Source organism: Oenanthe melanoleuca, chromosome 7 (genome assembly GCF_029582105.1).
Source record: "Oenanthe melanoleuca isolate GR-GAL-2019-014 chromosome 7, OMel1.0, whole genome shotgun sequence".
NCBI classification, from domain to species: domain Eukaryota; kingdom Metazoa; phylum Chordata; class Aves; order Passeriformes; family Muscicapidae; genus Oenanthe; species Oenanthe melanoleuca.
Genome location: NC_079341.1, coordinates 30,334,390 through 30,360,845, shown reverse-complemented (window position 1 = coordinate 30,360,845; position 26,456 = coordinate 30,334,390). Strand labels below are relative to the sequence as shown.

Below are 26,456 nucleotides of genomic sequence, written 5' to 3'. Positions count from 1 at the left end.
GGGAAAGACAAGCTGGCTGCTGAGAGGGAATATCTTGCTGCCCCACGGGTGTTTTGCCTTCTGGCAGCATTAAGTTGTGAAAAGCCAGGAGTGGGGAGGCTGCATTGTATCTACCCTGAATTTAAACAAAAGGATGATGGTTTGCAGAGCTGTCATTTTTGTCATGTGTCATAACTGTTAAATTTATACATGTTTGTGAGAGAAAAATAAATATAGTCCATTTCCAGTTACCAAACAGATATACTGTGTGCTAGTTCCCAGCTGGCATATGTTGGCATAACTCTGTTGAAATGTGACTGCAGTTTCAAACTGCCTGAAAATATCTTGGATGCCTATCTGAGGAATAGGATGTTGTACATTTTCATCAGCTAAAGCAATATACATCAATCATCCTTTGTTACTACTAGAAATGAAGAGGGTATTATAATCCAAGAAATTTCTCGCATAGATTTTAGAGAGTGCTTTTCTATGTTAATCACACCATTTCTCCAGGGCATACTTTTCAAGCCATCTCCTAAAATAATGAACATTCTTGTACTGAGTACTGAAAATACTGCACTTTAGGATATACAATCAAGCTGATGCCTCTGGCTTGCTGGCTTCCTGAGCAGTGAGGGTAACACCCTATTGAAGCGAGATCACACTTGGGTCTTCCTCTGAAAGATTTTTCTGTGTCTGTACAAAACTTCCTGCCCTGAGCTCAGTGCAAACCTGAGAATACACTGGGCAAACATCTGGGACCTGCATTCTCTTAGGCTGATCCTCATACACTTCTTGGGGATACAGCATTCATTACTGAGTGCCTGACCCCATATAGACAACACAGATGATCTCTATAGTCCCTTAGGGAGGAGTCCTACAGCAGGAACATTTCCTGCAGCACAAAGAACTAGAAGATGAGCCACCAAAGATTTGGAAATATATACATGTGAGTGCAGTATGGGTGAAGACACCATAAATCAGACGTGACTTTGCAAGAGTTCACAGTTCTACCCAGTTAAATGGAATCATCAGGGTCTGAGTGCTGGTCATTGGGTCTTTGCTGTAAATATATTGACAAACAAATTGGTCAGGGAAGGCAGGTACATTTTTACAGTCTGTTCTCTTGGTAACAAACACAAAAATAGTATTTCTGATGATTGGGCAAACTGGTTCTCAGCACTTTTGTGTTCCAAGACTGTTCCATCTGGACAGCTGTTATCCTCTGCTGAGCTTCCCAGTGGACATGTTAGCTCCATTCTGAGTTTTTGTTAGTCTTGTTTGGTCTCAGAGGAAGAGAGATTTTCTTGGGAGGGTAATTTTTTCTTTGTGACAAGCAGTATGATGCCCAAAAATGACCATTCCAAGATGGAAACTTGTTTTGTCTTTCTTAAGTGCTTCACTATGATGATCATCTCTCTTTAAAGGCCTCCTGAGATGGTACTTTGAGACATCAACATGTGTTGGTACAGGTGATGTATTGTATTATCTTGTCTAATTGCCTGTGATTCAAACCTTTGTGTGTCTAGCCTTAGGTGTTTAACTCTTCAGAGAGATGTGTGACAGCCTGCTGAAGGTAATGAGCAGAGGTGGGAGCTCCCGTGGAGTGTGTGGGGGAAGGAGTGGAGCCAGCAGGTCTGGAGTTGCTGCACCAGTACATGAGTAGGTCCTTGTGCTGTGCTAGGTATGGCTACAGTAAATCCACAAGTGCCCAGGGCAACATATGAACTATAGGAATAATTAATAATAATCCTTCCTGCTTTTACTTATAAACCAGAATTTGGGATGGTTCCACCAAATACCTGCAGACAGAAACTTCAGGCACTTAGCTCATATTAAGTACTTGACCTTCCTTGGGGATTACTGGCTCCAGCTGTAGCTCTCACCAGCTCATTCCTGAGTGGTTCTGTGCTCAACAAAGGCTCCCTTGGTGGAAATCATGCTCTCCAGGCATGATGCATGCTCAAGAGAATGATATAATCATTACATAATGTCATTTGCTAATTTCTGGCATAATCACACAAACAGTGTAATACATTGCTGCTGTGTTTGTTTAAATCTATTGCAGTGTTCCTTTTGCTCTCTAGTCAGGAAACAATAGGAATTATGTGATATCACACCATTGAGATTCCTTATGAACTGAATTAAATACCATGTGTAGTTTTAGGGTTGGAACTACAAAAAAAGCAAGCAAGGGCTCACATGTAAACATGAAGAGAACCCCACAAAACAGCAATGAGCACAGTGCAAGAACAGATTTTCATACCATTGTAGGTGCATGTTCTCAGAGGTTAACTTTTATCTGTTTGGGAGAAAATGGCCTAAATTCTGGTCTTGCATGAGCATAAACCAGGAGTACAAAAGAAGAGTAGGAAGCACCAGGTGCTGTTCAATAGCAGGCTGGATTCAGCACTGCATGGTTTGGTAGCTGTGAGTGCTCCAGCACTCCAGACCCCAGTGTGCCTCTGGGAGCCCTCTGGATTCCAGCTGGCTTCAGCAGCTGGGCCTGGGGCATCCTGCTCTCCTTGCAGTGCTTGGCCCACATCCAGGCTCCTGTGTGCCCTCCTGGCAGAGCATTTGGGGTCAGCTCAAGGAGAGCTGTGAAGGTTTTATCCTCCTAATATCCCCACAGTGACAGATGGGGCCGTTCACAGGTGCGTGCGAAGGCAGGTCTGTCCACAGGTCTGTCCACAGGTCTGTCCACAGGTCTGTCCACAGGCATGCAAACCTGTCTGGAGGGCATGTGCAAGGCTGCTTTTGGAACTGCCAGCTGTGCTGCCCTACAGCAGAGGTATTTGTGCATCACCTGGCTGTGTGTGACCCAAGCTGATGTTCACAGCATGCAAAAGGCATCAGAAAAACACAGATATTCTACTGCCAAGTCTTGGTTTTCAGTCAATGGGACTGTGATACAGTAAACTCAGTCACTGTGAGATGCAAGAGAAAACTTGTGTGCATGATTCTCTATGAGTATATCTGCCTGCCTTAATTTAGGCCAGTTTCTGATTTCTGTTATCATTCTACTACTTTCTGTAAATCCTGAATGAATTAATGAACTTTGCCCATATTCCTGTATCACAAACAATTAATATCTTAAAATACAAGCTGAAACTTTCAAATACACATAGAATTAAGAACATGTAGGAAGAGGACTGGTAGTTGTTACTTGTAAGCTGTGGCTTGGCTTTAGTAGAAACCACTGGCCAGGAATTACCAAACCCTACCAAACTGGAAAGAATAATTCCCTCCTTTATGGGCTGAATTCCCTGGCTGTTCTGTACAAGCAGTGGGACTGTCTGATTATTACAGCAGAATCTTCTACCTTAAAAACTTAAGGAAAGTGCCGAGGGCATTTGTGTCTTGTTAAGGATAATGGGAGTTCAAAGCTTTTAGAACTCTTCAGGATTAGGTCCAAAATTTGTACATCACAGTAGCAGCACAGATGTGCCAACTAGCAGAGCTCACTGAGGAGTGCAATTAATGTGAAACAAACTGTTTCCCTCCTGCTGCCCAGCCTCAGGTAATTCATTGGCTCTGCAAATTCAGCTCCAAGCCCAGTTCAAAAGACTGTGGAAATGTGGATGTATTGCCAAAGACAGTTGTAGCAGTTTTTTTTTTCTCCTTCCTTTGAGAAGTGACCCAAACATATTGGTAACATTTCTTTTTGGAGAGTTTAGATTTTTTGGCACAGAAAATTTGTTCCTGGAACACAGCCTACTAGAAACACAAAGTTATTAGCTGTTGGGTTATTACAAAGTTAATGATGAAAGACAGTAACAGTTAAGTAGGATATTGAAATAAGCATTTAAATTCATTTAAATACTTTACTCTTTTTTTTTCTTTCCAGTGATGCTGAAAACAGCCTGACATTTCTAGTCAATCAAAAGGAAAACAAATAACCTCAGCTATGGAGAGAAAAAGACAGCTACAGAAAAGGGAATTTGGGAAAAGGCTTTCTCTGGACAGCAGTCTTGTGGTAAGAATGAATATTTACTGCATTTACTGAATATATCCTGTCATAAAAATTTAGTTTTTACGAGACAATAGTCACAATTACATGTGTTTTTAAAGGTGTTTATCTCTTCATCACAATATCACAACATTTTATGATTATTCAGATTCTCCAGCAAAAAAGTAGTGGAGGAATTTTACAACATCCTGGATAGAAACTTATCATCCTATAGAAGGATGGCCCTGAATTAATCAGATTTTCACAAGAAAGGAATCCAGACAATTATAACAGATTTGTTATTAAAATACTACTCAGTTTCTGTGGGATCATCCTGTGTTTCTTTGTACTTAGTATATGAGTTCCTCATCTGTCCAGGCCATGCAGCTCAGGGTTCTGATACTGAGATGTGATTGTTTTCAGGTTGTTCAGCCTGCAGCAAAAGCTGCTCTCTCACCTTGCACACACTCAGCAGGTCAGGTTGTGCTCCCAACACTTTAAAACTCTTTCTAGCTTGTGGGCAGAGAAGGAAGGTTTGGTATGAACTCACAGCTTTATGTAATACACCCAGAAACAGACAAAATCTGAAAGGTTTTGTGGGCTCAGAAGTATGTTTAGTCCCAGGGCCTAAACCTCTGTTATTAGTTCTAGGCATACATAGCCCCAAAACAGACTCTAGCCTAAATCCTGCAGCTAAAATGTCCTGCTGTGATCCAAACAATCGACCACAGACTGTCAATGTTTATCTAGAGAAAAGAATATTGGTAGAAACTGGGTACTAGAAGCTAAGGGAAGTGCTGGCAGTTGTGAATTTTGCATAAAGACATTGCTTAATATGGCAAATCAGTACAATTTTCCCCTAAATGTTCTCACTGATGTAATGGACTAGATTTAGCCTTTACCAAATGTATTATGATATAAACTTTCATTTCTCTGAGGTGACTTTAATGGGCTGTGTGGATGGAAACAAGGAACCAGATATTTCTGGCTTCAGTTCCACCTAGGAGAAGCTTGGATTTGGTTTATAGCCAAGGTAGGGCACTTTGTCTAATTCTTCCCCTTCCCTATGAGTAAGGGGAGAGTAGAGAGAGATATTTACCAGTAACATAGAAAATCGTGTGTTACACAAAGTGCTTTGTGTTATAATCAATGCTATGTGTGTATTGAAGCACCCATAAGGACTTAAATGGAGGAGAAACAAACTGTGACTGTATGGGTGGGTGATACTCCCTCCCTGCTTTTCAGTAAGGGGTAAGCAGGGTGGGAGACTACACACAGCTGAAATCAGTCTTCAAGCACTGGCTTGAGGTCAGAGAATTAGTGCCAACATGTGGCAGCTGAAGTTCTGTGGCTGATCAACCCATTTTGGTGTGAAAGTGTTGAAGGAAATGTATTGAGGGAAAGGAATATTGCAATATTCCAAGGTTTTGTATGTGTAAACCCATCATGCTGTCATCACGTGGTTGTAAAGCAATATCTTCTACTGCAGGTGGCATTTACAGGTTGTGTCACCTGTTGAGTTTCAGAGCACACATCCATTTGCTGTATTTGGTGTTACAGGTATCTGTGAAGCTTTTCATTGAGTCAAATATGTGTAACTAGATCTGACAGTTTCATTTATGCATTTAATTAGAAACTTTTGAGTACTTTGTTGTCTACTCTCAGCTGTTATTTAATAACAAATTGGAAGAGACATTCTGAGATTCTGCCTTCAGCAGCCTGGTAGTAAATCACATGGGTGCCTCATGACTCCATGCAATTGAACCCGGAAAAGCAAAGCCCTTTGTATTTTCCTGGTTGTCCCCAAATTCCTGTTCTAGCATACCTCCTCTGAATTGTTGTCTTCATACATATTTATCTTCTTTTCCCTTGTATCATGAAATTCTGTTTTGAGCATTGTGCTGTAGTCCAGTCCCCTGCTTGTCTAAGTTCTTGGGTGTCTCTTGTCCTCTCTCTTCCCAAAGGTTTTGTGTTTAACCTCTCAGGCATTCAGGATTGGACACTGCTTGGGAAATCTGGCCTTGATTCTCTCAAATCCAGCTTCTTGTTTGGTGGAGACTTTAAGCATTACCATATCTCAGAAAGAATTACATTTTCTGGGTGTTTAAAGAAAATATGTTTGTACTTTTGCACTCTGGACCATGAGATACAAATAGGCGTTTCTGATAACATTCCTTACCCTGCCTGGCTCTCCTGCTTTTCCCATCTGCATCAGATTGTAATCTTCTGGAATGTTTTTTTTTTCCATGATTTAATCTAAAAGTATTGCATAGTGATGTTAAAAAAGCCAAAAAACTCCTGTTCCTTCCTTGTCCCATAGACTCTAATATAGGAGCTATGAAGGTATTTGATGGAAGAGTGAGAAAAGAAAAGAGAGGTTTCTGATGAAAAGACATGACTTCCATCCTCTTAGAATATGGATCTGGGCCTTCAAAATGTGACCATAAATTTCATCAATGTATTATATTCAGGCCTTTATTTAAATCCTTAAATCCTTTAAGTTTGGTTAAAGAAAATAGCTTTACAAAGTGAATGTTTCATGGGTTTGATTTTTTTCATAAACAATTTTTTTCCTGTTGAGTCTTGCTTTTAAGTATAACTATTTGAAAATAACTAGTAAAAGAAACTAGATAAAAACAGAAAGGAAAGGGATTTTGCTATATCCTTTATTCATTTCAGGTTGGAATATACAAAGAAAACTAATATGAAAATTCATAGTTAAATAAAAATGTACTTTGATAGAATTTAGACACTTTTTTTTTAATATTGGTAAAATGAAGACTTATGAGAAGATTTCTATGTTAATATTTGCAATTCATTATTTGGTATCTGAGGGAGGTAGCTTAGACAGGCAATGATATTAAAAAGACTTATGAAAAGATTGATTGTATTTCAGATTTTCCCTACAGAAGTTCTTAAACAAAAAGAAGAATGGAAAAATCCCAAACCATAAATAGAACCAAAGCCAAGCTTTTAAGTAATTTGTGTGGGATGAGGGGAGTGTTAGAACATATCACTGCCACCAGGGCCACGTTGGCTACTCTATTCACTGGGGTGTTCTTTGAAAATAATAAAAGCCCTATCCTTTGCCTGATCCAAACTGTCCAGTTGCCTCCCAGGCCCTTTTGATCAGGAAAAAGTCAATGTTTCAAGCTGTGCTCTTTATTTATGTGGATAATTCCCAGCCTGCCTACACACGTGGTTCACCCTTACAGCTGTGGTGGCATTTAGCTGGGGAGATTTGAGAACAGAATATCTTTTTGAAGCAGCCAGCATTTATCAAAGCAGAAGTTTTTGTTTTATTTAAAATGAGGCTTTTGCCTCTGAAAGCATGTTGTGGTAAAGTGCTTCACTGGTGGCTGCTGAGCTGTGCCCTGCTGCTTTCATTCTGGTCACACGCTCCTGTGGGGCTCTGTAGGATGGGCTTTAATGGCACCACTTTGTTGTAAGAAGGGGAGAGTGTAATGTAATGAATTGCTCTGGGGCGTGGGAGGAATACCTTCATCTGCCTGCAGCTGGATTGGTGGCATGGGCAAAACCAGAGTTCACTTGGAGACTGCTGAGAAGTGTGCATGTGTTAGCTGGGGCTGGGAGCCAAGAATTCAGGGGTTAAGTCTGACATCTGTCACCTCTAATCAATTCCTAACTCGGTTTAATAAATTTCTAATTCAGTTTTCTCATTAACAGAACTCTGATTCAGTTTTCTTGTCAATAAACTGGTGTTATAGTAATTTCTTACCTCATAAGTATTCCAGGAATAGTTGTTATTAACATGAGTCTGTGCTTGCTTTGATATCTTCAGATGAAAGGTGTCACAGAAGGTGACGTAGTAGCTGAGCTGTGAAAAGTGCTGCAGCAGCAGGCAGGAGGGAAACCCTTCATGTCTGGGAATAGCCCTGGCTATTTTTTTTGCTAGTTGACTGTGACATTCACAGTGTGTCTAACATCTCTGTGCAACATAACATATTCCAGCATTTCAAAAGGAAAGGTGGAATTAAAAATATTGCCTGGTCAGATGTTGTCTAATGCTCTAACTTCTGTAGCCTGAATATTTTTTTCACCTAAAAGCTGCTGCCAAATTCTTTGGAGTCCACAAGTATCTTCGGTCCCCTCAAAACTTGGATTTTGATTTGTGTGCTAATTTATGATTCAGAATTTTGTTCAGTTGGGTACACCATCATAGAAAAGCCCATGCCAAGGGTTTAATATGGCACTGCAAAAGTATGGTTCAGCATTGGAAAATGCACACAGAATGTGAGCCTCAAAGACTTCAGAGACAAGACAAAGCATCCCTAACATCCAGTGCTTCCAAGGGGAGAGTGAGTTAAGGAGAGCAGTTTAATAGAGGTGACAAATGTGGAATTTTGAAGTAGAAGACAGAATACAGGGAAGAACAGCAGTGAAGCACAGGTTGTGTTGCTAGCTGCAGAGGTGAAGGTTTGCACATTCATGAGGAAAATCATAAGATATGGAACTGACAAAAAGGCTCAGTAAACAGAATTCTAAGAAAAGTTTATTCATGGCATCATAGAATGGTTTGGATTGGAAGGGATCATAAAGATAATCTTGTTCTAACCCCTCTGCATCTTCCTCATGGCAAGGTTAGTATCACACAATCCTGCAAATCTGTCAGGTAGGACATCTATTCCACAAACTGGGCAGATGAAATGCTATCAACTGTCTGCATAATAGACAGTCCTGGAATCTGACTGGAACTTTGTAGAAAAAAAAAAAAAATCCCAGTGGGATCTGAGTGTGTAAAAGCTATCTAAACAGAAGGAACAGTGTCTTTGGTTAAAGCTTACACCAATAGAAACCAGTGATCCTGTTCAGGAACTGGAGATGTGGGTAAACAGTGAGCAGTGGAGAGGTGCTTGAAGAGAGACTAGAAATAAAAGCTCACAGCCCTGAAAGCAAACAGTGCATGGAGCACGTTGTTCCTGAGCAACAAGTTGAATAATATTCCTGCTGGAATATACCTCAATGGTTTATTGATCAAAAGCACTGACTCCAACACAGGCAGAAGTGCTCTCTGAGAGAGGAATAGTTTACCATTTGTTGCTGCACATCAAAAGTTACATCAATAGGTGTATAGGGTGACATGGTGACAGCTGAAACAGTACCCATGTCCCCAGAGATCATGCTTTGACAAACTGCTGGCTTTTGCTTTCTCATGTCTTTGGCACGTAAACTTAAAGTGACAAATACAAGGCTTGAAGGTTCAAATAGAAGCTTTAAAAGAAATTTATGCAGCTGACCTGCCCTTGTTCATTGTCACAGAACTGGATGCAAAAGTGAAGGAAAATAAGTACAGAGAACAGAGAAGATGGTTTCACTTGGGCCTCAAAATTAGCTGGCAGATGGACTGGGAAAAAACAGAGGGCAATCATATTCTGTTGCTTTCTAAAAAAGCTGAAAAATTGGCCTGTGTTGCTACAAAATCTCAGTAATTTCACTGTCAGACTTTTAACATTAAAATATTAAATTCTCAACAACTCCAAATAAACTTTTAAAGACACTGATTTAGCTGCAGAGGAGGAACTAAAAATGAAAATGAAGGAAAAAGCAAGAGATAAATGCCTGAATTTTGGGAGTTATTCAGGAACGAAAGTTCAGCATGGTACAATCAAAAATTTGGGTGCTACAAAAAGAAAGGGTGTTAAGTGTTCAAGTTGACAAACTTCAGAAACTGAATTTTGCAAATTTTGTGGTAATGTATAGTTGCAGATGTCAGAGCTTGGAAGGAAAAGTCAGTTTTATCTTGGTGCAGAGAAGACAACTGTGCTGAGACTTGGCTTTCTTTTTTTGGGAGGTATTAAGGAGAAATCTTGCTGTGGAACTGTTTGATAGTAGATTGTTATTATGGATGGAGCCCTGTGGACACTGCTGAAGGCTTGTGAGGAACCTAATCTGTTTTTTTTCCAGGCTGTTGATTTTTCTTAGCTCCAGTCTGGATCTTTCCCAGGCTGGGGATCTTTCTCAGAGACAAAGCAAGGGAAGGTGAAAGAAAACACAGAAACCACAGAGCCATGTGAGTGTCTTGTGATATTTTGCAGAAAGCATATTTTCAAAAAGATGTTGCCTTCTTTGACCAATGAGTCTTTTCTACTTTGTTTTTCATGGTCTCCCTTATATAAATGCCATGGCTTTTCAATAAATCTCTCCTTCTTGCTGTTTGGAAGAGGAGTCGTGTTGCTGTATTCTTTTGCTGCTTCCTAGCATCACAGAGAAAGAACCCCGTGTCTGATTTGGAGGAGTTTGCTGATTTGCAGTGTGCAGTGCCAGGCTCTGCTCCCCAGGGCTTTTGGGAGGAGCTGGCAGGTGCCTGCCCTCTGGTCCAGAGCCAGCTCAGCAGCCTCCTGCCTGCTCCTGCCTTTTTCCCTGAAGGACCAGGCTGCAGGCAGGGCACAGGAGCTCCAGTGGTGTGCTCAGCTCCTGGCTGCCCTCTCAGGCTGCAGTCTGCCTTTGCCCTGCCCCACCAATTACAGAGTGGAGCTGTGACAGATGTCACTGCAGCCCCAGAAGAGGGGAGGACACGGAGAGCTTTGGATTTAAGGGGAGTGTGCCACACGATTATGTGCCTTGTGTGAGATGGAGGCTGAGTATCATCAGCCTAGCCAGGGATAAGCAGCTACCAAGGGAAATGGATATTCTGGGGACCCTTATCTAGCTCTGGTAAGCTACCAAATGCAGCAGTGTAATTGGACACTTTGCCTGCCCAGATGTTAAGAGCAGAAGGCTGCCTGTAACAGGAGATCTGAAGAGATTGGGGTTAACTAAATAGGGATTTTATTGACAAACCTTTTAAAATGCTTCATGTCTTCAGCAATTAAACATAACACATATCCTGAGAAGCACAAGTCTCTTCTGTGTCTCCCAGTTGTCTGATTCAAGTGCAATACAATCCTAGGGAGATGAGAAAGGAAAAATTATGCCCTGTGTTGTTTTATAGTGTTGACATAATTCCCTATCCTGCAAGACCAAGAAAGAATTGTGAATCTACCTCCTGCTAGGTCTGTCACAGCATCTGTTCAGATGTCCTATTTTCAATATTGTTGCATCCACAGAAGAATCCAAATTTCTCTTCATAGACTTGTGTGCATGCCAATATACAAATGGAATAAAATAAATCTTTGCAAGAAGATAAGTAGACATTTCCAGGTTGTTTTGTTTTACAAATAGGTATGGTCAACTTTCACTCATGTTCTTGAATTTTCCTAATTTTATCCACTTACAGTGAATGTGAGATACCCTCAAATCAAAATTACTGCTCTGAATTGTTTGCAAACCAGTATTTCCAGCCTGTGTTAAAAATTTTGAAGTTTTTATATTTTAGTTCAAGCTGGAAAAATCTGCTTTTGTTCATATAATATAAAATATATTTTATATACTTTTCTTTTGTTCTTATATATATATATATACACACCTATATACTTTTGGTCCCCTTGCTCTTTAATTCTGTAGCTATAATAGATGATGCACACTAAAACTGATGATGTACAATATTTTGCTTCACAAGTTTACAATTCTGATCTTTAGAGAAAGTGTGCCTTAGTGAAAATTTCATTTAAATCACTGTGTTTTGCCTTTGTGGAATAAATGTTTCCTCATTAAAAACCAAGCTGCCAAAGAACTGGCTAAATATTCCACATGGAAAATGTTCTGCTTTATGCTGTTGAGAGAGCCATGCAAAACTCCATGGTGTAAATATGTCTTTGGCTCAGGACCCCTGGAGGCAGGGATATTTGAGGGTGGGTACCCCAATTCCAGGCATTTTTCTGTTTTAGGGAGTCTGTAGGTGCTTGTGGAGCTCTAATTGCTGGGAATGGCTCTGCTCCTGCACCTCTGAGCCTGCCTGTGTGCTTTGGCTTTCAGGGCCTTCTGTGACCCAGATAGGAAATGAGCTGGGATCATTGCAAGGCATTTAAAATAATTGGGTATCAACAGCTGGCTTTATGGGAAGCTAGCAGTGTAAATCCAGAGAGTTTTTATGATTTTAATGGGTATTTTTCCTAGCATATACAGGGGATCCAAGTTATTTTGGCTGGGAAACAGTTTCCCAACTTATTTCTATAATGATACCTTAGAGTTTTTCATTATAGTGAAAATCTCTAGTAGGTCTGAAGGGAAAAATTACCTCCACTGTTTCCAGACACTCAATATGTTTTCTCTGTGCTTGAATTTATGAGTTTTGGCAAAGATAACTTGCAATATGATCAGGTTTCAGGGTAGTGGTTTCTTGTACTGAATCCCAAACAAAAGTGTAACTGTTCAGAAGGCTCCAATGTGTCTTTGGTGATCTAAGAATACAGGACATTGCTCTCCAAAATCCTGCCAGTCTGGTTTTGTCTTAGTGTATTATTTACTACACAGTGTATTGAAAGAGTTTTTTGAAGTACAGTTTAATTCTCAACTTCATTCAGAGTTTTTACAGCATAAATTGGAGTCCCTGTCAAAAAGAACAAGATGTGACTATTGATGACAATTATTTTGTTTCTATTGCTTTGTAAGTAGATTCAAATATTCCAGTTCATTAAAGACCTTTCCTGGAAGGTAAGTGTTTGAATCAAATGACTGAGAGGTGTAATACAGAATTCCTCTCAGACTGGGACATTAGACTGGGTCAGAACAGGTATTTCCATCCTGGGAAATTTCTTTCAAGGCTTTGGGCTTTGACATTTTGGTTTCAATTTATTTTATTTCTTTTTTTTTTTTTTTTTTTACTTATAAATGTTGAAAATATCTCCTTTTAAACTGAATTTACTTTCTTCCTATCTTTGTTGTATCTTTTATGACTATAAATGCACAATGCTTAAACATACAAACAAAATGCTTCTGATTCATAGGTAGAAGGTGTGTGGGTGTGTGAATTAGTCATGTAAATTGTTCCAGAAATGAAAAATTTTCTTTTATCCTAAAGGAAATCTGTTTTCTTTTAAGAATTACATTGTCATTGCCCTTCAAAAATCCTGATTTTTCTTGTGGTAAGTGCAATCTCCTCTGGAGTAGTCAATAGAAAAGTCCTGAATAGCTTTACTAAAGCTGTAAAAGATTCTGTTTTTACCTTTGCCAGTCTATCTATTGCCTTACTCCACTAAGAAGAAATTTCAGTGGCACTGATTAGAGAGATATCCCAGACAGAAAAGTACACACTCCACATATGTTAAGGTGATAGAATCTGACATTGCAAGTACTGGCATCTTATCTCATTCATGTCTCTGATATGTTTGGAACTCTGGAACTCAATGGGTTTGCTCTGATGTACATTTATATGAGACAAAAATCAAACTAATGTTCTCCATTTATTCTGTAGGTATTTTTATTCAAACATATTTTAGTTATCAACTGGCATATCCTGCCTGTTTCTCCTGCTGTTACTGAGGGTCGGACTGGAGATTTCTCTCATGTTGTGTTGTTGTAGATTGGATCATCTTGTGATACTGAATCATGCTGGTTGTCACTGGCAAAGCAGCAGGCTCCTCCTAACCCTCTTCTCTGTGTGGTTCTGTTTGATGGGATTCTTATATACTTTCCACCTTGTAATCTCAGTTTCATCTGTGACTTCAAGCTTTCCTTTGAGCACCACATCAACTACATTGTCAAGGCTTTCTTTTTTTTTTTTCCTCATCTGTGTAGGAATCCAGGAAAAACTCAGGTTTTGCTGTCTCAGCAGGGCACAGAGGGTCTGATTTATGTCTGGATAACAGCACAGGTTGAATTATTGCAGTAGCTGGTTCACAGCCTCCCAGATTGGCTGCTACACAGTGTTCTTAAGTTTGTGCAAAATTCACTCTGTGTGCTAAAGGACATTCAGTTAGATGTGTCTGAAATTGGCACTCCACACCTGTGAAAGGCAGTGAATTATGTTGGAATGTGACATTGTTTAAACCTAAAAGGTTTCAGCTATGCTTCCCGCCCCACCTGGCCATATCCTGGACTATCCCAGTGTCTGTGTGACATCTGAATGGATGTAATGAATGTAACACCTCACTGCAGAGGTTCTCACAACCCTCACTCGTCCTTGAGCGACTGGACTTGGACACTGTGGGTGTTGTGTCACTGCTTCCCTCTGGTGTAGAAACTCTGATTCCCTTCACAGCCAGAGTGGGAATTTCCTTTGACAGATGTTATGAGTTTCAAAGGAATTAAGTGGGTTTTTTCCAGTTGGTTTTGTTTTGTTTTTTGTTTTTTTTTAATTAACAAGTTTTATGATTATAATATTTTGATTTATAATTGCTTAGTTCTGCTGGTTGTTAATTAACTGATGACAGATATGTTACTTTGGGCATTCCACTTTGGGTCCTTTTTTACAGGAATGTTGGAAATCTTGAAACACAGGTCCCTTTAAGTTGGACACTGAAGACTTTCAAACAGCTTGAGTCACCAGTTTCTTTGAAAGTCTTAACCAGTGTGCCTTCATCTGTCCATTTACAAAGATGTGTTTGACAGGGGGTTGCTAGCTGCAGAAATCCAGCCTTACCTATCAAACAGAAGTTAATATTTGTAATCATGCACAGATCAAAGTATTCTTCACCTGCCAAAGCTTTGCTAATGCTGATTTGATAATTAAAACTATCTTTCTATCTAAAAAGAATAGTTTCTACAGCACCAAAATTACAGCATCTATTCTTTAAGTACGGAATTTACTTTCTGAAATGAACAATTTTATATTAGTTAATTCATTTATATGTTAAGATTAATTAGAAACAAAATCCTTTAGATATTTTAGAGATGTGGGATGATTTTAAAAAATACATTAATGGAGGAATAGTAATAACTCCTTAAAATGTAAAAACTCAGGTTTACAGTAAGTACATTTAAATTTTTCTACTGTTTTTTGTAGCTACGAGCTTCTTTTTCAGCAGAGATTGTTCTCCCAAATGTTAAAGACATGCTCTGTGTTCTTCTGTTTGCATAGAGAGCACCAGTGCTTTCTTGAAAAATGCACTGTTCAGAATAACTGCTGAACCTATTGGGGTGGGACAGGACTGGAAAGATGCTCATTGTTTACCTGAGTCTCCACTACCTGCAGGGGCTGGACAGGGCAGCAGGTCAATTCCAGCACTCCTGGAGATCCCAGTGGTGGGAGGGCAGGAGTGAGGGCAGAACGTGCATCATGTGGGCCCATCTCATATTTAACACCAGGACTTTCTAAGGAGGGTGCTGTGACTGACTAGAGGTGCTGCTGATATTTGGGTCAAAGACAGTGTCTCTCACTACTCCATCCTGCTGGTCAGAACCAATTTTAGGCCACAGAAAGGGAAGTCTAGCACAGCCTGCAGATTTCTTACCCACTGTGTCCTCAGTGCCACTCAAAGGTCTGGGCTTCTGTCAAAAAAGACTTTTATTCCTTTGACCCTGAATCCAAGATAATACCCTGCACTGTAATAAAGCAATGCAGCAAGGAAAAAAAAAGTTTTAAAATTAAATTTTTAATGCTTCTTTTTCAAATAATTAAAATATCTTTGTGATGCTTCTGTCTGTACCCTTCTGCTGACAGTGTCAGTTCTAGTTTTCACCCTTTTGCACTGGCAGTGTGGTTATATAGAGCTGTGGCTCTGTGCAGATGTGCTGCCAGGTCAGCCCTCACACAGAAAGCTCAGCCCACATGGGCTCAAGAGAAGGGATGGACATGAGGGGCCCTATAAGCTGGTGCTGGGCCAAGGTACTGACTTGAGCATTCTTCTTGCACTCAGTGGGGAGCATTTGAAAGTCCTGCCTGTAAACCTCAGTTTGCCTTGCAGAGCTTTACAGGCTTTACAATGCTCAGGTGGAAGCCTGAGAGAAGCCAATAAGACTCTCAAATATGAAAGGGTTGCTGTGAATTAAAACCATGTTAACCCAAAGCCTTGGACCCAAACATTTCTTAGCATGTTTAGCTTAGAGCCCATCTCAGATAAGAGGCAATAACTGAGCCAATATATTGTCTGCAAATGGAATTCACGATTGTTGCAGCTTGTTGAGGTACTGTGGATGAACTTTTAATAGTGTTCAATAATTTCCTGACATTGGCTAATGGTGGCAACTGTAATTGGATCTCTTGCTGCAGGGTATAACAGAGTATCCTGTAAAGTCAGGAGTTTGTCCTTTCCTGGTATTTCACTTTCACAAAGATCCCAGTGCTGCAGGGAGCTGACTCAATATGCAGCTGGTTTGATGAGTGTCTTGTCATGTCTGTTCCTATAGGATCAAAAGATAAACAAATACTCCAGAGATGGAGTTCAGTGTTTTAAATCCATGAAATAAAACTAAGTTTAATAGTGCAACAAGTGTTATGTTTCTTTTCTTTCCATTGAGGTTAAAACTTAGGTCGTATTTTAGGTAATGTCTTAAAACAGAGTTTTGGAGATAAGGGTTTCCAGTTTGAACTCAGAGATACATCTTATGTTAAAGTAGTAGGAAAAAAATTTGCAATTTCTGTTTTGTGAGTAGAGATCTCATCAGTATATTCTTTTCTCTGGTTTTCATGGATCTCCATCAGAGAAAGAAGTGTCAATAGCTTAAGCACTTAAGCCTTTTCAGTGTTTTAAACAGATTGCTTGGTTTGTATAGCAACTTCAGAAATCAAGTGCTCAGTGTAAGTACCCTTCCAGTCATCCTAGGGATTTAGTCTGGGTTCAAATATCTCATAACTTGTAGGTGTTGCAAGTCCTCTCCTGTGTCAGTAACTGAGAGCATGAATATATTCATGCCTCTGCTACACTGTTCTCGTAACAACTTATGGTATCTTATCTAAACATCCCCTCCTCTGATGTATGAGTCAAGAGGATGAGTCTCACACAAGATATAAAATGTGTTACATTAAATTTCCTTTTCCTTGAGGGAAAACTTATGGAGTGAAAATTACTAATTACCCATTTTCAATTCCCTTAACAATCATAATCATTTAACTAAAACTGAGGAGATTCCCTTTAGTTTATTGGAGGAAAGTGTTTCTTAAATTAGTGGTGCTAGGTGAAATCTGCTGAGTTGCTCCCTGATGTTTGTCTGCATTGGAAGGACATGCACCTTGTTCAATGGTGCTGTTTTTCTTGACCAAAAGCTTGGCCTGGCAAAGCCATGCTCATGTACAGTTTGCAGGAAGGCCTTTGGCTCCTGAAGGGGGAAAAAGGGAGGTCTGTAGTGCCCCCACTTCCCTCAGACATCTACCCTGCAGCAGTTTCACTTGTCCTGAGAGCCTGAGAGTTCACAGGATGGAGCTGGGAGCCAAACAGATGTGATGCTTTCATAAAACATCACATGTTCTGCATTGATGAGGGAAGCCTGTTCCAAGGCTCAGAGGAATAACACTCTGTCTTTTTACTTTCTGAAGTTCATCTCAACGAGGCTGAAAAGTAAAGGAATGATGTTGCAATGCAATGGTTAACTTGGACAAGCTGTCTTGAAGAAGTCAAGACACTGGTGTTGCTGGGCTGCTCAGCTGGTGTTAAATTTTCCCAGTGTGCCCACAGGATGTGTCAGAGCCACGTGGCAAGGAAGGCAATTAGTTGTGCAGAGGAGATAAGCCACGAGCTGGTGCTTGTTGTGTATACTTAGGGAATAGCAAGGTAGTATAACATTTGCTGCATTTCCACCTGCAGTGCTCCTCAGACCTGCTAATTTCTGTGTGCTTAGATTTCCTGAAGAACCACACTGATTTACAGGCAGTCTGGATTTTATACATTGCATTGGAGAGGGAGTTTGCACACATTGAAAGAACAAAGCACAAGGCTGTGCTGGATCCACTGAGCACAAACACTCCTTAAGCTTATTTAGCACCACGCACTGCAAAATGCACTAAACAAAGAACAAATTTCTGCTCTAAAGAGCTCCCAGACATAAGAACCTGAATCCATATGATACAGTGAATAATCTATGCCAGATAAGCCTTCTAGCTGAAATGTTCAGAAGTTCTTAATTGGAAGGAGCAAGGGGATCTAAGTGGGAGTTATGTGTATATTATTAGCAAGAGAACAAATGTCTCCAGCTTTAACTAATGTTGACTACAATAAATTAAAATAAAAAGGAACAAACTGACACTTGATTTGAAGCTGAGATGAGTGTTAATTTGAATTTTCTTGATGTACCTGGCTTGTTTCATAGCCTCGGGATTACTTAATTGGACTCTTTGTGCTTTTTTATTTTAAGAAATGTGAGGTTATTAAAAATTACAGAACAAAATAATTTAAATCCCAAACAAAAAACTCCAAATCCCTGTCAAGTCAGATGCTGTTAGAATTTGATATTCTGTGACTCTGAATAGGGTTTGACTCACCCTACCAAACATCCCTAGCTCAGCCTCAGCTTTTTTTTGTATTCAGGCATTGCCTTCAGCTCTTCCTTCAAACATGTTACTGCTGATGGGTACCCTGTGATGCCTCTGAGGTGAAGATCTTTTTTGAGGCTGACTTGCTGCCATGGGAGTTCAGCTTTTCAAAACTGCAACGTGGATGGGGGAGAGAATTTGCTCTACTGAAACTTAAATGCTGGTGGTCGTCTAAGGAATGCATTTACTGTTCTCATTTACTGATGCTCAGCTTTGGTGGGAGGGAGAGTTATGGGAGGGTCCAAGGCAGGGAAAATATATTTAAATTTGAGCCCAAAGGTTTGACTCTACAGTGGTCAGTGTAGCATTGTATTATTGTGCTTTGTTGAGACATCTCAAAAGCCTGTGTGGCAATGCTGCTTAGGCACCCATTGAAATCAGGAATGCCAGAGAAATGATAAGATGAATTATACTCAGTGAAAGTACAAGGGTAGACCATTCAGAGTTTGCTTTTTCATATTCCAGTCAGGTAAGAAAACTCATTTTCTAGTGGGAAATAGAATTAACTTTTCTAAGACCTCTTGAAATCTCTTGCTCATTTGAAATTTGTATTGTCTCCTCTCTGATTTAGTGCTCTCTCATGCTGAAGTTCCTCTCCTACTGTGGGGAGGAAAATACAGTATTTAGGGAGAGACTTTAGATTGATTCTCAACTCTTTGTTTGGGTAATTTGCAGGTTGAAATGCTGCCATGTGTAGTAGCCAACATTTCTCATCTCAGTTTTTTTTCTCACTAGACCTGGTCTTACCTTTTCATAAGAGCACATATTTCAGTCATGGGTGATTGTGGGTATAAATCTCATGGCTGCTTTTTTCCATAAATAATCTGAGCAACTTGAATGGGAATAATGTCAAAAATGCGACCTTTGTCCCTAAGCCTGCCAATTTGAAAAAACGTTTTGGGGGATGTTTTTAAATGCAATACTTCTGTATCCTACAGCATTGTCAAGTTTACAGTTCAGTTCTTGCTTCCATAAGCTTTTAAAGCAATCACTTTGACAGTTCAAGCAAGTAGAGTTATTCAGTTCTGTGCAGATCCCAAGATTCAATGAAATTATGATGTCAGGAAGATTCAAGCCTTGCTTTAGTCAAATGAACATATTGACAGAAAACAAATAAAATCCAATATTTCTAGTGAACCCAACCATTTTATCTCGTGCATCCAAGTGATCTTTCTTGGATGTGACAATGTGAGTTGAGAACGTTGTTTTATCAAATGCCATTCCAGCTGTAGAATCCCATATCCTGCAATTGAAAACACCTTTAATGTTCTGGTTTCTTGCAGTTTTCTATGATGCCCACTGTAGGAAATATTTCTGAGGTAAACAAGCAATAAACTTGTCACTGAATGAATTCTTTTTGTTCAAAGAGACAATGACTCTCCTTGCTGCAAAAGCTGTACTTTCAGCTTCATAAAAGATGGAGCTGCAGGAAGAGAAATTGCACTCAAAATATGTTTCTGTGACCACTTGTACTAAACCTGAGTTTTTCACAAGTGTTTGTAACAAGTACAGAACTTCAGAATATTTTTTCACTAATGACAGAATAAATAAGTAAATGAGCACAGCTTGAAATTGGAAGCTTTTCCCATCTAATGTATTTATTTAACATATCAATGTATGACAGCTGAAACTATGCTTGATGAAGATTAGTATTTTGATTCAACATGCCTATAATTAAAGCAGAATTGATGAGCTTAAACCATGTTTTCAATAAGAGCCATGAGAGGTCAAAATGGTAAAAATTATGTCTAAATCCATCCAGTAGAGACAATGATATTATTTGCCAGTAATTCCACTACAGTTTGAGAAGATGTATTACAAATTGTGCCTAATTTTATAAAAGTTTACAAAATCAAAATTAAGCAGGGATTATTTGGAGGATGAGCTTCATTCTGAGGTGCACAGATGGGCTGGGACAGGGGTTTTTTAACAGTCCAACTATTTTGCAAGCTGAGGAAGCCACAGAGGTGACAGGTTGGCATAGGGACCACTGAACAAAGCAGGCACTTACATGTGCTCCTCACCTGGCATGCTTGGTAAGAGCTTAGGTGTGTGGTATTTTCATTTCATCCATCAGCATGTGCTTAACAGCATCATGTGTGAAAGCAATCAGGAAAAGAAAACAAAGCATCCAGCATCTGTGTGGGGCCTTCCAGGCAGCAAACAAATGGCTAATAAAGCATCCAAACCAATTGCTGCCAAATGGGCACACGCAGGGGCATCAGCACAGCACAGGATGGAGGGAGGGAGCAAAGCCACCTTTGTCAGACTGCAGCATTTCCACACATATAAAGGAGGAGGTAGCTACAGTATTTTAAATATCATTAAGTTACAATTTTACAGAGGAGTACAAGCCCTTGTTACATGAGAGACACTTTTGATATGGTGGGATGTATAATTTGGTCAAATTAGGATGCCTGGGGTATGAACAGTTATCATCAAAGCCTCTCTGAAAAGAAGTAAAATTAGGTTTTCTCAGGAATCCTCTGAAAAAGTGGGACTGTCAGAGGAACCACCACCACTATCACAGGAGTGACTCCCATAGCAGGAGGACTTGGGATACCATGAGCCATGGGGTTTGGAGGTTTTGATGCCTGGCCAGAGAAGGAGGTGAGAGCTCTGGGATTGTCTCGGTTTCTTGTGGATATCCTCAGTGTAGCTTTGGGATTAAGCTGGGTATTTTGGGAATGGACTCCTCTGCTGGTCCTGTAGCCAGCAAATGTCCCCAGCCTGGCCACAGTGAAGTGACTCAGAAGAAGCCCCCCAGGTGGTAATTAGGAGAGCTCTGCAAGGGGGGCTCATAGCTGGGGTAGCATCTATTGCAATGGGCTATTGCTCATTTGCTTAAAATTCAGACAAATTGCAGCTTGTGGTGAACCTTCTCAGATGATAAATCGGCCCTGCTCTGGATAGTTTGGCACTGACACTCCTGTTATGTATTTTCCTGAAGGAAGGAGATAATGTTGTAGGTTTTAGGTTGTGATTGTAGGTTTTATTGTGATTTCTCTGCTGTAAATTAATGCTATTATTGTTTTCTTGTTTTTCGTTCTGCTCATTTAGCATTGTTGAAATCCTATGAAGTAAGGATAAAGTAATCTTAGAAGCAGGGTTCATACCTTGTTTTTCCAGATGCAAATGCCATGCCACTTATTTTCAGACTGTTTTCTTCCATTTTCTCTCCCTTCCCTGCTGATATTTCTAGGCAATATAGAACTGTAGAGAAGCAGAAAGAAAAGGCAATGTAGGTGCACCCCCATCAATGTTTTGATCTTTTGTTCTTTCACAGTTTACTTTTGTTGATGACAAGTAGGCATTGTGGGTTACACTAGAAAACAAACAGATGTTGGGTCTGGCCTTAGACCTCTGATAAACACTCCTCTTTATATGGCATTTTCTATTAGATCTGGCAACAGCATTAAATTCAAATGCTGTCAGAAAACATTTTTGCATATTCTATCAGTCCCCCACTGCCAAACAACATCAGGAATTGGAGTAATTCAGAATATAAAACTGAATTCATAGGGTAGCTGGCCTTTGTCTCTGCACAAGGCTAACCCAGATTTCACATTACCAAACTGAGATGCTTCAAGTCATATTACAGATTTCTAACATCTTTAGTCAGACCTTGCATCTCTTTTAAAGAGGCTTATTTGAATGTGGCCATCTGTGAATTGCTGACAGACTTTCTGAGCTCATGGCATATGTTTGTGCAAACAAATATAAAATACAGTGTAGAAAAGTGGGCATGGGAAGGATGGTGGTGAAAGAGATTGCCTCATCTCTTGGTAAAGGCTCCAGGACTGGGCTGGACTGTGGGCTTAGGTTTAAGCAAATCTGCTGTATAGATGGTCATAGCTCAGGCCTTTAGGGCAATGGATCTGTGCATGTAGATACAGCCTGGGAGAGTTGATAAATGAGGAAAAGGGCTTGTAAGTAAATTCTGCCCATTTTAAAAGATGGACAGTATAGAGTTAACCTAGCTTTTGTTGTCTGGGATGGAGCAGCCAGTAGATATCCTCCTTTTAACCTTACAACTAGTCTCAAGAGCTACTTCAGCAGGCAGAATCAAGCATTCATTATTAGTTTTCTCTCCTGGCTGGATTACTGAATGAAATTCTGTGGCCTTCATTATTCAGGAGGTCAGACTTGAAGATAATGGTGGTCCTGCTGCCTATGAAATCTAGCACTTATGCAGTTCTAGACGGTTAAAGATCAGGAACTGGATTTTGGTGTCATGCCCTGGCATTCTCTCTCCTGGTTATTCAGCTCTGAAATGCTGTGAAGCCACACTATTACTTGTGTGATTCCCAGAGGGAAAAGCGACTTGCAGCATTTTATTATTCTTTACAAGCTGACAACCAGAGAAAGCAAGGTCTGGAATAACTTTTCAAAGATGAGGGGCAAAATGGAAGTGAAAAAGCAAAACTGATAATTAGTTGCTGCTTCAGCAATAGCTGTGTTTTTGGTGTGGCTAATTCTGTGTCTCCGTTTAATTTTCAGCCTGATGGTTTATGCCTTTCCTGAAGTGCTTTGCAATGTTGTGAGAGTGCTCTGGAGGACAGGCTGTCATTATGGCGTGTCACTTCTAATTCCAGGGCAGAAGTGACTACCAGTAGTTTGACAAACTTTCATCCTCCCCGATGGAAGGACTGTGTGCAGAATAGCTGGAAGCAGCATAGGGAAAGTAGCAAGGGAAGCAGCACGAAGGGAAGCAGGGCAGTTCAGGGAAGAACCCAGGCAGAACTGTTTCACCATCTGGTGCAGCAGCCAATTGCCTTGAGCTGCTCTCCTTTCCATGACTTTTGGGATGGAGAGAAGAGCTGCTGTACTTTTAATAGAAATGTACCAGCTTCAAAATTACCTTGCCCTTTTGGCCAGAGGAATATGCTGTACTCAAAATACTAATTTAAAACCAAGAATTTCTAAAAAAAAGTATGAATAGCATGAATGAGAGGGCCATTTCAAAGAACAGAGATGCTTTTATATTTATTTTGGGTTAAGATTGTTTGTAGAAAATCTATCTGTTCCTGTTCTCTCTGGACTAATACATCAGGCTGTGACTTGTCTGCTTGCATTAATAGCATTGCTTTATGATAAATGTTAGAACACAGCATGACTCAGATGAGTTTCCTCATGCCTTCAATGCAGGACTGCCACAATGAAGCCTTAAAGAATGTGCATCTTTTGATTCACCATCAGCACTGCACTGATCCTCCAGCCATTTTTAGAGCTGTTTGTTTTATCTTTGCCATGTATGGCTTTGCTTTTCCTTTTAGAATCTCAATGGAATTTTCAAACTGATCTATCAAAGGCCAAGGTGATCTAGTATGAATAAAAAAAAAGAAATAGGAAGAAAAGTGGGACGCTTGAAACTTGTCAAATTGATGTATCATGTTCTTCACATTAGGGCCAAAATTCAAGAAAGAAAGTTTGATTTTTAACTATGGATTTTCCAAGACAGATATGTATTCTGAAGAAGACCTGGGAAACTCTTTCTGAGAATTGTTCCATGATAAGTCTAAGAACAATGTCTTTATAATTTTATTTTGTATCCAGTAGAATAAGAGAGTATAATTCTCTCTCACAAAAAATATAAAATACCAGATTAATTTTCTTGCTAAAATGTATCAGATTTTTATTTATAAAAGTCCCTGGCATTTCCCAGTTCAGCATAGGAAAACTCTGAAATTCATGTTAGACATCCCTTGCCAAACTTTGTTTGCAGTATTTACATCCACTGTGGGATGTCTTGGATTGTGCCATTGACACATCATGGGGAAATTGCCTTTCCCTAGAAGTGGCAGAAATGGTGGAACATCTGAAATGGGAAATTTCTTCAAAGATGAGCTATAGGGCATGAGTGGGGTGAGCACAGAAGCAAAGCTAAGAGCTGGTTCTAGCTAGAATTTCCATATCCCAGAAATAGCAATTCTTAACCCACCAGGATTTGTGAATCATATTCTAATGAAATTGCAATGTATGGATATTATGCCAAATTTCTATTAGCTATTTTGAAGTTATACATTTTTTATCATATAAAGTATGTTAAAATTGTTCCTGATCTCCTGCCTGCCTGTTTAATTTTAACCAATGTTGACAGCAAGAGCTGGTAGAAGCATTCTGAATTAAAATTAAAAGTCAGTGCGGAAAAAACCCAAACTATTTTTGCAAAATAATCAGTTTATTTTGTTGAATGGATTCCATTTGCAACACACTCTAAGTCCTGTTAAACAAAGAAAACATATTAGATTTCCACAACATCCAGACACCTGAGGCAGGCATTTCTTTATAAAATTCAGGGACTAGACTCTTCTCTCATATTCTGTCTCCTTCACTTTTTATATGTACAAACAGACATATAATTATAATGACACGTCATTTTTGAGGGCAGAATTTGGTTCTGAGTTAGGTACAGTGTGTTTGTGGAACTAATAGCTATATTATTTCTTTTGAAATGTTATATTCTCTCTCCTGTTTCTATTTTGTTTGCCCTCTAGGTAAGCAAAACCATTTATGGTCAACCGATATCAAGTGAGACATGACTGTAGTGATTGTACAAGTTAGGAATACTGAAATTGAAGTTAATTTTTTCAGGTTATCCTCTGCTCAGCAGTCAGTGCATGTACTGGTGACAAAAGACATTGCTCTGCAAAAAGAGCGGCGTATATTTTGGTTACAGGTCTTATATGCACACAAGACATGCATGAAAGTGGCAAAGGACTTAATTTTACTGGCAAAAATACTAGTTTTGCTACAAAAACCTTAACATTGTGTTATTTGAAGAAATACCATTGCTCAAAAATCTTGTGTGTTAGACTGATAATGCTTCAATAGTAATGTTTAAGGGTGAAATGAAATTCAAATGAAAGTGTGTGTGGAGCCACTGTACAGATCTGTTCCTGTGTGTGTTGGAAATGTGATTCTCCACATACTGAGGAAAATACACATTAGTGTCTTTTCTGGTGCCTTCATGCACTGAGTGTTGCACTGTGTAGTAAAAGGTCTCAGAACTGATACAATAGAAAATCCTCTTGCATTTTACAATCTTTGTGCTCTTCCCACTTCTAGATGCAAGAATAGAAGAGATACCTGATAAGAGAAAGGGAAACCAAGGAAAGTCTTGGTTTCTTTGAGACTCTGTGACTTCAGCTGTCATTGCTAGTTATAGTTCCCATCAGTGACTGGGTGTGCTACCTTTTTGTATTTGTGCAGGCTAGAACAGCAACTCAAGAGCTGCTGGGACTCAGAAAACTCATTTTGGCATTAAGTAATTGTGTTTTCTCAAGTGGGATTCAGCTCACAAGTGGAGGGGATGCCAGGCACTCAGATACTGTTCTTTGCATCCTTCTCTCCCCCAGCTGTGTTTCCTTCAGACATCTGTGGAACTGATCCACAGAGCTATGTGAGAGAGAGGACCAAAGCACAGATAAGAGTAATGAAGAGTTCTTACTGTGGCCCTTGAAGGGTGTGTGGTATTGTGCTTTTCTTGACCTGTCCAATTTATTTACCAGGTCTTTAAAAACTAATTCAGCATTACTTAAATCCCTTCCTATTTGTGCTGGAAATTTCTGTATTTGCATTTGATGTTTTTAAAATGTGTAAATCCATTGCATACTGCAGAGTCTAATTGAGACAGATAATTTTTGAATCAAACTTAAACCAGTCTAATATACTTTTTTTATTCTTTATGATTACCTGCCTCCCTGCAAATCCTTTTGTATCCAAGAATTTGTAACTCCTGTAAAGATACAAGGTCCATAGCCTGGGAACAGAAGGCACTGGTTTGGCAGAGGAGCACAGGCTGCCATCAGAGGCTGTGCAGCTGACAGCCTGAGCCAGGCCAATAGCCTGGGAGGGTAAACCTGGACTGGACACTTCTAAGCCAAGAGGAGTCTTGTTCCTGCTCATGTGTGCTGTGCTTTGGCAGTGACTCACTGCTGCTCTTGTGCTGAGAAATCCTGGGAGGGATGCACGGGCTCAAGGCAGGAGTCACGATGTTTGTTTGTTCCTCGACTGATACATTCAGTCCCACCAAAAACAACACAGAATCACTTGTTTTGGGCTGAAGGCTTTCCACTGGGGTGTGTCAGAGCTTTCCAGCTTCTTCTCTGTATGCCACAGTGGGGTACTGCCTGAAAGAACAGGAAATGCATTTTGCAAAGGTACTGTGTGTTAGGAGGAAGCTGTCCTTGGGACCTCAGCTCCTTTGGCTTCAGGCTCTGT

The 26,456-nt window shown here is 39.9% G+C and overlaps 1 protein-coding gene across 1 annotated transcript in view; it reads left to right on the top strand.

Annotated features, from left to right (window-relative positions):
- NCKAP5 (NCK associated protein 5) overlaps nucleotides 1-26,456 on the top strand; it is a 342,982-nt gene that overhangs the window by 15,484 nt on the left and 301,042 nt on the right. The window contains exon 2 of the mRNA XM_056496731.1: nucleotides 3,827-3,955. Coding sequence (XP_056352706.1) covers nucleotides 3,887-3,955 — 69 coding nt within the window. The 5' untranslated portion in view covers nucleotides 3,827-3,886. The remainder of the gene's footprint in view (nucleotides 1-3,826; nucleotides 3,956-26,456) is intronic.